This window comes from Canis lupus, chromosome 15 (genome assembly GCF_003254725.2).
Source record: "Canis lupus dingo isolate Sandy chromosome 15, ASM325472v2, whole genome shotgun sequence".
NCBI classification, from domain to species: domain Eukaryota; kingdom Metazoa; phylum Chordata; class Mammalia; order Carnivora; family Canidae; genus Canis; species Canis lupus.
This window is the reverse complement of record NC_064257.1, coordinates 33,754,893-33,767,565: the sequence shown is the minus strand read 5'-3', so window position 1 is coordinate 33,767,565 and position 12,673 is coordinate 33,754,893. Positions and strand designations below refer to the sequence as shown.

Below are 12,673 nucleotides of genomic sequence, written 5' to 3'. Positions count from 1 at the left end.
AGATATTATAAACCTATAGACTAATGCCCATAATAAAGATGTAAAAATTCTACAACAAAATTTAAGCAATTAAATCCAAACAACACACACACACAAAATAATATATCGTGACCAAGTGAAGTTTAGCCCAGGAACAAAAGGTTGGTACAACATTTGAAGTCATTCAATATAATTAACCACATGACTAAATAAGAAAAACCATATGATCATTTTAATGAATACAGAAAAAAGCATCTAACAAAATTCAACATCCATTCATGATAAAAACTCTTCACACCAGGAATAGAGGGATTTTTCAACCTGAGAAAGGGCATCTATAAAAAGACCCACATAGAAACATCACTTTTTTTTTTTTTTAAGATTTTATTTATTTATTCACTAGAGACACAGAGGCAGAGAGAGAAGCAGGCTCCATGCTGGAAGCCTGACGCAGGATTCGATCCCGGGTCTCCAGGATCACACCCCGGGCTCAAGGCAGCGCTAAACTGCTGAGCCACCCAGGCTGTCCAGAAGTATCACTCTTAATGTTTAAAGACTCACTGCTTTCCCTCACTAAAACTGGGGAAAAAAGCAACGATGTCCATTCTCAACACTGTTAATGCAACATTGTACTTAAGACTCTAAGCTGTGCAATAAAGCAAAAAATAAAAAGCATACAGATATAAATGAGGTAAAATTGTCTTTACTCAATGACACCATGATCATCTATATAGAAAATACTAAGGAATATATTTAAAAAGCTACTCTCAAGATCACAGGAAACACCACCAATAAACAAAAATCAATCATATTTCTACAACAAATAAAATTGTATTACAAACAACAAATCTTTGGAAACTGAAATTAAAAACCTAATACTATTTATAATAGCATAAAATTATGAAATATTTCAAATAAGTGTAACAAAAATGTAAAATGTATTCATATACTGCAAATTATATAAAACACAACACGAAAACATTTTTTTAAGATTTTATTTCTTCATTCATAAAAGAAAAGACACAGAGAGAGGCAGACACATAGGCAGAGGGAGAAGCAGGTTCTGTGCAGGGAGCCCGATGTGGGATTCAATCCCGGGTCTCCACACCCTGGGCTGAAGGCGGCGCTAAACCGCTGAGCCACCAGGGCTGCCCAGGCAAAGGTTTCTTAAGTAGAATGTAAAAAGCCTGAACTAAAAGGAAATATTTGTAAATTGGACTTAATGAAAATTATAAAAAATCTTTATCTTCAAAAGACACTATTAAAGAAATGGGGCAGCCTGGGTGGCTCAGCAGTTTAGCACCTGCCTTCAGCCCAGGGCATGATCCTGGAGACCCGGGATCGAGTCCCACGTCAGGCTCCCTACGTGGAGCCTGCTTCTCTCTCTGCCTGTGTCTCTGTCTCTCTCTCTCATGAATAAATAAATAAAATCTTTAAAAATAAATAAATAAATAAATAATAGAAATGGAAAAGCAAGGTACAGAGAGAAAATATTTGCAAGACATATATCTCACAAAGGACTCTGATCTACAAGTTTACACTAATAAAACAATGAACCTGCTTTTTAAAAATAGTCAAAAGCTTTTTACAGATATTTCACCAAAAAAACAAAAACAAAACCAAAAAAACCTCCCAAATGTATAAAGGCCAATAACTACATGAAAAGATGCTCAAGGGCAGCCCGGGTGACTCCGCGGTTAGCGCCACCTTCAGCCTAGGGCCTGATCCTGGAGACCTGGGATCGAGTCCCACGTCAGGCTCCTGCATGCAGCCTGCTTCTCCCTCTGCCTGTGTCTCTGCCTCTGCCTCTGTGTGTGTGTGTGTGTGTGTGTGTGTGCCTCTCTCTCTCTCTCTCATGAATAAATAAATAAAATCTTTAAAAAAAAAAGATGTTCAAAATCATTAGCATAAATTTAAACCACAATGAAATACTACTATTCCCCCAACAGAATGATTAAAGTTAAAAGAACTAATAACAAGTGTTGGGAAGGATGTGGAGCAAATGAAACTGTGACACACTGCTGGTGGGAATGAAAAAGCATTCAGCCACTTTGACAGTTTCTTATGAATTTAAACATGTCCTTATCATATGACCAACTAATCCTACCCCTAGGTATTTACCCAAGAGAAATGAAAATATGTCAATGATGATTCGTACTTGAGTATTTATGCAGCTTTAGTCATAACAGCCCCACACGGGAAAGATTCAAAATGTCCATCAGCTGGTGAACAGATAAACAAATTGTGGTCTACCCATACAAGAGAATATTATTCAGAAATAAAAAGGAATAAACTATTGGTCTACACAACAACAAAGATGAATCTCAAAAGCATTATACTAAGTGAAAGAAGCCAGACACAAAAGGCTACAGACTGTATAATTCCATTTACATAAAATTCTAGAAAGGGAAAAACATGGAATTCTAGAAATTCATGAAGTTCTAAAAAGTGATAAGAAGGAAATCAATGACTGCCTAGGATGGGGATTAAAGGGGATGAAACTCACTGCAAAAGAGTATGAGAAAACTTTTCAAGTGATGAAACAGCCAATTGTGTATACATCTGTCAAAACTCATTACAGTATATACTTAAAACTGGTTAAAAAAAAAAAAAAAGGTAAATTTTTCGGTATGCAAATTATACCTCAGAAAAGATGCTTTGGGGCACCTGGGTGGCTCAGCAGTTTAGCGCCTGCCTTCCACCCACGGCGTGATTCTGGTTTAGCGCCTGCCTTTGATTCAGGTCCTTATCTCAGGGTCCTGGGATTGAGCCCTCCATCAGGCTCCCTACTCAGCAGGAAGCCTGCTTCTCCCTTTCCCTCTCTCCTCTGTTCTCTCTCTCTCTCTCTCTCAAATAAATAAATAAAATCTTAAAAAAAAAAGAGATGCTTCAAAAAGTGAGTTAAGAGAAAAACCATGAGTAGGAAACAATTATTAATAATTATCATTACCATATTATCATTATCTATATGCCAGGTCCTTAACTTACATGATTATATTTTATCTCAAAACCACCATGCAGAATTTACCCAAAGAATATGAAAACACTAATTTGAAAAGATACGCACACCCCTATGTTTGCTGTAGCATTATTTATAATAACCAAAACAAAAAAACAACACAGGTGTCCACTGATAGATGAAGATGTGGCACATATGTGTGTGTGTATATATATTTTCCCCCGATGGAATACTACTCAACCATAAAAAAGAATGAAATGTTGCCATTTGCAACAACATGGATAGCTCTAGAGGATATACACTGCTAAGTGAAATAATCAGAGAAAGACAAATACCATAGATTTCACTCATGTGGATTTTAAGGAAAAAAACAAATGAACAAAGAAAAAGAGACAAACAAAAAACCAGACACTCAACTATAGAGAACAAATTGATGGTTACCAGAGGGGCGGTGGGTGGAGGGACAGGAGAAATAGGGAAAGAGGATTAAGAGTATACCTATTATGATAAGCACTGAGTAATGTATAAAATTGTTGAATCACTATATTATACACCTGAAACTAATATAATTAAACTAATATAAACTAATATAATGCTGCATTAATTATACTGGAATTAATTAATCAATTTTTTAAAGCCATCAGGCAAATTAGGCATTATTTCTTTGCATTTTTTTTTTAAGATTTTATTTATTTGAGACAGAGAGACAGAGAACACAAGCAGGGGGAGCTGCAGAGGGAGAAGCAGGAAGCTTGACGTGGGGCTTGATCCTAGGACCCTGGGACCATGATCCAGGCTTAAAGCAGCCACCCAACTGACTGAGCCACCCAGGCACCCCAGGCATTATTATTTCTTTTTATAAAAGTCTAAAGATAACATGTATGATTTTAAGACTCTCTAATGGTCTTCTTGCCTTTTCTGCAAATTTTCTTTAATAAATAGCAAGATTCAATAAATAGCTAGTAACTAGGAGACAGAAGATTTGAGTAAGCCCAGACCCCTTTAAAACAAAAGTTGCACATTCAGAAAAGAGTTTTACTTTATTGGAGTTTAAAAAGCACAAAATTAAGTGTAATATAAGACAGATCTACTCATACAGGAGGAGTTTAGCAGTGTTTATCATATGGGGCACAGGGCATTGAATAAATATAAAGAAACTTTCTATTTCACATTTATTTTTTTTTAAAGATTTTATTTATTTATTCATGAGACAGAGAGAGAGAGGCAGAGACAAAGGCAGAGGGAGAAGCAGGCTCCATGAAGGGAGCCCGACATGGGACTCGATCCCGGGTTTCCAGGATCAGGCCCCAGGCTGAAGGCGGCGCTAAACCACTGAGCCACCCAGGCTGCCCCTCTATTTCACATTTAACTGCATTGTTTAAAAATATTTTAAACAGCATTTTGTATGTTAATAAAAACTTACTTAAAAAGATATTATATAATCCCAATTATTAAATTCAGAATGGGGGACGCTTGGGTGGCTCAGCGTTTGAGCATCTGCCTTCAGCTTAGGGCGTGATCCCGGGTCCAGGGATCAAGTCCCACATCGGGATCTCTGCAAGGAGCCTGCTTTTCCCTCTATGTCTCTGCCTCTCTCTGTGTCTCTCATGAATAAATAAATAAAATCTGTCATAAATTAATTAATTCAGAATGGATCCCAGTTTTTTGATGTCATAACTTAAAAATTGTGAAATATTTAATAAAATATCCTTCTATACACTGCCTGATATTTAAGAAGAGTTCTATGACATCTAGAAATCAACACTTGAAAATGGCTTACATTAATCCAAAATAAATATTTACATAGCAATTAAATACCTGTTGAATGATTAAAGATCATACTGTAGCTTATCTAAAATTCTGAAAGATGATGTATCACAAGGACAATGCCTACAGGTAAAAATTTTCTTTATATATGTAAGCTAGTATCTGGAGTTCTGCTCATTTCTTTACTAGGAGAGCTACTGGGATAATCAACTGCACCTAATTAAAGTCTGCTTACAATTGCAACTGCCTAGTAATCCTGATGGGACAAAACACAGAAAGAGATTAAATTAATTAGCAGTCAAATGCTAATTAGCAGTAATAAGATTAAATAAGTAAATAAGATTAAACACAGGTATACTATACATAAAAGTCTAAGGATAACATGCATGATTTTAAGACTCCCTAATGGTCTTCTTGCCTTCAATTTTGTTCTCTTCAAGACCCTTTTACATACTCATAACTACAGTGACTTGGTTATAAATGAACAGCAGGCAGAAGACTGTAGCAATACAGAACATGCAGGAAGAAAACAAGTACTGAAAGTCATTACAGAAAAATTTCAAGATAGGGCTTGAACAAAAATATCTGGATAATGAGACAAAATAAAAAACATGAATGATATTATGAATCATGGAAATCTCAGAATACAGTAATGACTTAGATATGAGGCTAAGAAATGGTTTGCTAATTTGTTTCCACATACCCTGAATTATAATCACAGAGACAGGAAAAAACCCAGAGAGCATATACATAAACAAAGTGGGCACTAAATAAGAAAGAAAAATCAAAGAAGAGGATATAAAATAGTAGCAGAAATTAAAAGATAAAAGACATCATGGTAGCCAAAAAACTGCAGATATTTTTCCTGGAAAATTGCTACAGAAATACCACTTTTATTATAAAAGAATTATTAAAGGAGGAGTTTTTTTAAAACAGAAAAAGACCTATGCTTTTGTTACAATGAATTTAAAACTTTGGACAGATATCTATTTTGAAATTTCTAAGGACGATGATACTGGGAATAAGACCAAGGAATAAAAAAATGTATAATGAAGCAAGTTGTATGTCATTTATATAATGAATGTAATTAAAGCTCTTACAATGAATTTCAGGAGAACATGAAGTATGAGGCTAGAACCCTGAAGAATCTCTATATTAAGCAAGGATAAGGAAGCGAGTACTTCTAAAAAGAAACTACATAAGTAAACCAGTCTCCAGATCCATACATCCATATGCTTTCAAAATTGCTCCTCACCAGATGGATCCACTGACACTTCAGACTTAACATGACCAATAATGGGTTCATATTCCTGTCAAACCTGTTTCCCCAAATGTATGAACGGCACCATCATCCACCCAAACACCTGTCTGAAACTTGAGAGGCTGCCTGTCTCTTCCCACACCTAGTCAGTGACCTACTGCTGTTAATTAAAATTCTCTCTTTTCCTCCTTCCTTCTTTTATTTTCTCCTTTTATCACAGTCCTTTATTTTCCTCCTTTCTATTCTCATTATTGGTCCTCTCATTTACATCTTCAATAAACGTCACCTAGACTAAATAGTTTCCAAGCAGGTCCCTCTGACTCCAAACTTTCCATATATCACCTTTCCATATACACCTTCCATGTATCCCAAGTACAGAACTCACTTTATGATTTTTCAAATGTATTACCTTTTCTTCTTAAAATTTCACAATGAAAGTAAAATCTAACCTCAGCACAACACAAAATCCTTCATTAAGACCCTCCCTTCACTCCCTCCTCATATTCTGGGTCCCATCTCAGCTGACCTACTTGCAATTTCCCCAGCATACTCTGATAACCTGTTCTCTCTACCTGCGGAGCCTTTTCTGTTTTCCCCATGGCTAACTCCTAACCATTCTCTAGGCTCAATCACTTGATTTTGTTTATTTACTGTATTATCTTCTCTCCTTGACTATAAACAACTTATAAGAAAGGACTGTACTTTCTATCTCCCAACACTCAGTAGAGCAGGTGGATGAATGTATAGTCATTAATTCCATAAGCATGTCCTGCCATGAAATGTGCCAGCCAAGAGCTTAGTTACTGGTTGACTGAGTAAGAACAAAGTCTGCTCAAACATAAACGATTAAAAATAGTCCTCTTTCATTTCTGGTAGGGAATAAGACAGATATAAAAGAAAGAAGAATTAAAAGAAGAAAAATAATTAAAGCCAGAGTCAGGGATCCCTGGGTGGCGTAGGGGTTTGGCGCCTGCCTTTGGCCCAGGGCGCGATCCTGGAGACCCGGGATCGAATCCCACATCGGGCTCCCGGTGCATGGAGCCTGCTTCTCCCTCTGCCTGTGTCTCTGCGCCTCTCTCTCTCTCTGTGACTATCATAAATAAATAAAAATTAAAAAAAAAAAAAAAAAAAAAAAGCCAGAGTCAGATAAGAGGTAAGACTTCATGTAATAAAATGTGAGTACTAACAGAGACAACTAGTTTCTAAAAGAGCTGAGAACAATATACACCGCACATTTACTGTACCCATTTTTTAATAACAATAACCTGAAACCTGTTAAATAACTGGATAAATGGGCTAAGAACAAGATCAATATTTGGCAGGAGGATGAAAAAAAACAATACACTGACTATATCACAGAATAGAAAAATTTTCAAGAATTTCTGTAAAATTCCCTGAAAGCTTTGGGAAAAAAAAAAAAAAGCAAACTTTGGTTAAATTTCCCCACTAAAATAAAAGAAAAAAGAAGTACTATTTCATTTTGGCTGCACTATTTGTACATTTAAAAATACAATTTAGTAGGTGATCATATTGGGCGTTAACTTCCCCATGCAGAATATAACCTCCATTGAGGAAAAGTTACATGTTCTTTTAGTTGTCAAGTGGGAGTCAAAGAAAATAGAACTTACTGTCCACGAGGATACCAACGGTGCTTAGTAGTAAAGAACATTTTGCTAAGTTGTTCTATCATGAGTCCTTGCTCAAAGTGTTCATTTTTTTCTTCTAGTCTGGTTTTCAGCACTTGGTCATGTGTTTCTTCATTATTATGCACAGGATCTGGCCGAGGGATAGGCTACAAAATCATCAGTAATGAACAGCATCAAAATGTAGGAATGTTAGCCAGCATTTGATTGAGTTTACAATACAACAATTACCACACTCCAGAATTCATTATAGTACCTTAGGATGGGTAAGTTTTCAGAACAGAATTTTACTCAGTTGCATTATTCATTAAAGAATCAGAAACACAGGCACATGGGTGGGTGGCTCAGCTGGTTAAACATCCAATTCTTGATCTTGGCTCAGGTCATGATCTCAGGACTGTAAGATCAAGCCTCGCATCAGCCTCCACGCTGGGCATGGAGCCTGCTTAAGATTCTTTCCCCCAACCTCTCACTCTCCCTCCTCTAAATAAAAAAAAAGAATCATAAGTACTTTCCCTCTCATATTAAGTTTTCAGTTTATTTTCCAATAATAAAGTTCTTATTTAATGTTATTTCCCCCGGGGATCCCTGGGTGGCGCAGCGGTTTGGCGCCTGCCTTTGGCCCAGGGCGCGATCCTGGAGACCCGGGATCAAGTCCCATGTCGGACTCCCAGTGCATGGAGCCTTCTTCTCCCTCTGCCTGTGTCTCTGCCTCTCTGCCTCTCTCTGTGTGACTATCATGAATAAATAAATAAAATCTTTAAAAAAAAAAAGTTATTTCCCCTGATAATAAAGTACTTATTATGTTAATAATAATTTCTATTTCCCAAAACTATAAGCTGTACCCATTATTTTTTAACTTACAAGTTTACAAGTTTATAGTCTCAGGGTACCTGGGTGGGTGGCTGAGTCAGTTAAGCATCTGCCTTGGGCTTAGGTAATGATCCTGGGGTCCTGGGATAAAGCTCCACATCAGGCTTTCTGCTCAGTGGGGAGTCTGCTTCTCCCTCTGCCCTTCCCCCCCCACTTGTGCTCTCTCTTAAATAAATAAATAAAATCTTTTAAAAATATTTTTTTAAGTTTACAGTTCTCTAACTTTGCTTATCATTAAAGTGAGATAAAATGAAAATGGTAATTCTTATATCCAAAGGAAACTTTTTTTTTTAATTTCAATGTTTTCATTTTAGGTGAATGAAATGTCACCAAATGATGCTTTCTGAAAACTTGAGTACTTTTTCACCTTAAGACATCGACTACTAAAAATCTCATCTCCTCCCCAACACATCTGAGTAATATAACATGTTCCCATCAGTAATTAGCTCATCAAAGCCTTTAAGATTAATCACTGTCTTAGAAAGTCAAGTGTCCTGTATATTTTAGTTATTAAATGATAATATATGTAACATAAGGTGGTAACATTGTCCTGCTTTACAAATACCGTATATGTGTATTATATTACAATGAAAATCTGAATTTATAATCAGAAAGAAAACAATTCAAACATAAATGTCTTTACATTCATATACTATTAATGACAACTACTACATACTCTCATTTTATTAAATATTAGAGGATATACTTATATTTGGCATATATACACGAAAAAATAAAATTTCTTTTAGAAGCAATATATAAGTACATGAAGGTGCCACAACTGGCTTAGTACTACAGAATTGCAAAGTAACAAAGGTATTAGTGACAGGCAGAAAAAGAGCCCAGTCAGAGCCTTGTCACTGAGTGCAGAATGCATTCTACAAGGGATAGCAAATATTAGAGAAAGGAAAGTAGGAAAGAACACACAATAAAGAGATAAACTCTAAAAATGGATCTTGAGAAACCAGATTATGAAAGACCTTCAAAGTCAGACTTACAAGTAACAATGCGAGGTAAATCGAAATACTTAGTGTGGGAGGTAATGAGGAAGCAGTATAACAAAGAGGTTAAGAATTGGAGCTTTGGTCTCTAATTCTGTCATGTACTAGTTCTGTGACCTTGGACAAGTTATTTAAGCTCTTAATTTCCCTTTCTGTAAAGTCAGAGGCACAATACCTACCCAAAAGGGCTTGGTGAAGATTAAATGAAATAATAATATATGGTATGGTTAGCTGTCCCTCGCACTCTTAAGAGTTCAATAATGGTAGGTAGCTACTAAGATTTCTTTGAGGCCTCAAATAGGAGAAAAGTGATAGAAATTTAAAGAAAAAGTTCTCCTTAGACATTTAATTTTAAAAGATCATCACTTCTAAAAAAAATTAAAAAATAAAAAAAAAATCATCACTTCTATGTAAAGTAGAAAATTAGTGTCTTTGCAAGTTACTTTCAGACCTTCAGGTCTAGCAAACACAGGATTAGAGCCTCAATAGTTTTCTCTCTTTTAGGTCACTATACTTGTTGCTAAAGATCAAATGTTTATAGTATTATCAAAAGTTGTTTTCAAGTATTCATAAATGTTCCATTATCTCTCTCCCTATTCCCAAGCAGGCTCAATTCTAATATATCACAAATTCTCTCTGCTTTGTATAGATTAAAAATACTTCTTTTCTTGGCACATAGATAAAAGACATCAGAATTAATGGATTCGTCAAAGTCTAAACCAAGAGCCTCTGGCTGACTCAGAATTGATTTTTAGGTAGTTTTTTTATCTCCTTGATCAAACTTCAAAGGATACATGACTATTTCAGTAAAAAGGAAAAACTAAAATAAAACTGTCTTGTTTAAAAAACATTCAGATTGTCATTCTGAATTTCCCTTGCTTCTCTTAAGAATTTTCAAAATTTTACTTTTGAAATTTTCCACTAAATCAGCCACTAAAAAGAAGTCTAGTCCTTACATTTTAATCTTTCCAAGTCATTATTTTTCCCCTAGCATATTATGTTTATTTTCCTAAACTAGAAATCCTAAATTCTAGAAAAACACTTTTAGAATATTTGTACTTTTCATAAAATATATACTTGGCAAAAGAAGGAGGATCTTTTTACCTGGATCTGTGGAAAACTTTATGTTTTAGATTCAAATTACCAGAAAATCAAAGATGCAAATCATCCTAACTTTCTTAAAGCCAGTCTCAGTAGGTATTTCTATATTTGCAGGATCTCTGTATGTAGTACGCTTTCTAAGGCCTACAGAATTAAAGGGCCCACTGGAGTTGTAGCAGCCGTAGCTACCTCTTTCAGAAAAGAAAAAAATCAAGACTAAAACTCAAGTCATGTTGGAAAGTTTTTATTTACTATCATATAGTACTTGCATGAGATTTATAAATCTAGATTCATAAAGAACATACTATATTCTAACTTCTAAGAATAACATGTTTTCAAGAATGTTATTGTGCAGCCCAATCTACAATTTACTACTTGAGAAACAAAAAAAATTCCATGCTTCTCCATGTGAATATCTCTTAGCCCTAAAACAGAAAAGCCATAAGTATAAAGAGGTAGGAACAAATTTATTCATTTAATCAACATATATTTACTGTACACCTAACAAGTAAAAGTGTTATTCCAGATGCTAAGGTTATAGCAGAGAACAAAACACAGAGCCCTGTCCTCATGGAGCTTACATTTTAGTGGTGGGAGATAGACAAGAAAACAAGAAAATGTCTATTGTGCCAGAAATGAGACAAGCTATTCAGAAAAGACAATAGGAAGGAGTCTAGGGGCAGGGGTACTACTTTAAATGCAGGAGTCATTCACTAGTTATCAAATAAAGAAAGGGAATAAATAAACTATGAGGTCTCCGAGGGAAAAGCATTCCAGGCAAAAGCAGGAGCAACTACAAAAGGCCCTGAAGTAGGAGTTACCTAATGTAATTAAAGAACAGGGGGAAAGCCTGTTCTGCCTGTTGCTCCCCTTGCCTGTGTTCTCTCTGTCAAATAAATAAAATCTTAAAAAAAAAAGCCTTTAAAGAAAGAAGATGAAAAAGAAACAAGAAAATGGAAATAGTAAAATAAAAACAAAACAAAACAAAAAATCGAAACCAAAAAAAGGAAACCAAACAATTCCACTCTCTTTGGATACTGTAAAGAAATGTGAATATTTCTAACAGCAAATTATAAATTACAAGAAATTTTTCTGATACATACTTTTGTATGCTCATATGGAATGTCCACAGAAGGGTGGTAGCATACTATCGTCCTGCCGTCAGATGTCAAAGCAAGCTCTACTTTGCTAAAAAAGAATGTTTTAGAAACAGAGTTATACTGTATTCAAGGCAGAATGAGTTTCTTAGAGACAAAATTAATTAATCATAAATCCCTGGAGAAGAGATGGTATGGCACTGGATTGGCAAACCTGGTACCCATATCATCGGAGACAACTCAGAACGTCTCACAAAGTGTATCAGCTTAACTACCACAACAGGCCACGAATGCATAACTCACTATTTTATCTATTTGTTTTTAGACTTATAGACTCTACTTCCAAATCTTTGGAAGGGATCTTCATGTTTACTCATCACTATTATTAGAACTTTTTTTCCTTATCTAGAAACTACCTTTGGGGTGCCTCAGTGGCCCAGTCAGTTAAGTGTCTGCCTTCACCTCAGGTCATGATCTCGGGGTTCTGGCATGGAGCCCAGAGTCAGGCTCCCTTCTCAGCAGGAATCTCCTTCTCCCTCTCCCCCTACCCCTCCTACCTCTGCTCTTTCTAATAAATAAAATATTTTTTAAAAACTACTTTCAAAAAGCTGTAAGAACTATATTAATTTGTTGAATTACTAAAATTAAAGATGGGCAAAGTACATAATCTTCCAGGCAAAGGATAACCTGAATTTCCAATCATAAAGACTAGAGCTGAGAACTTTTTCTAGATCAAATGCTTTCTCCAAATGTCTTTGGCAGAACAGTACAGCAGTAAGAAGCCTCCCATTAAAAGAGTTCTGCAGTCAAAATTTAGGAATTACTGAATACTATCTCTTCCCTCCATTAATATCCCTCAGAAAAACACATTTTGGGCAATACTTCTTTAAATATTTTTTCCAGGAATACTCTGGCTGGATCTTATTCAGGTATCAACTAACCATGACTATTTTTCAAAGACTCTGCAACTACTATTATACTTAAAAACATAT

At 35.5% G+C, this 12,673-nt stretch overlaps 1 protein-coding gene across 6 annotated transcripts in view; it reads right to left on the bottom strand.

Annotated features, from left to right (window-relative positions):
- The window catches only part of MRPL42 (mitochondrial ribosomal protein L42), a 30,943-nt gene that overhangs the window by 7,807 nt on the left and 10,463 nt on the right, over positions 1-12,673 (bottom strand). For all 6 annotated transcript variants that reach the window (XM_025438778.3, XM_049093915.1, XM_049093913.1 and 3 more), the window contains exons 4-5: positions 11,688-11,772; positions 7,595-7,758 (exon numbers count right to left, since the gene is read on the bottom strand). In XM_025438778.3, coding sequence (XP_025294563.1) covers positions 7,595-7,758; positions 11,688-11,772 — 249 coding nt within the window. The remainder of the gene's footprint in view (positions 1-7,594; positions 7,759-11,687; positions 11,773-12,673) is intronic.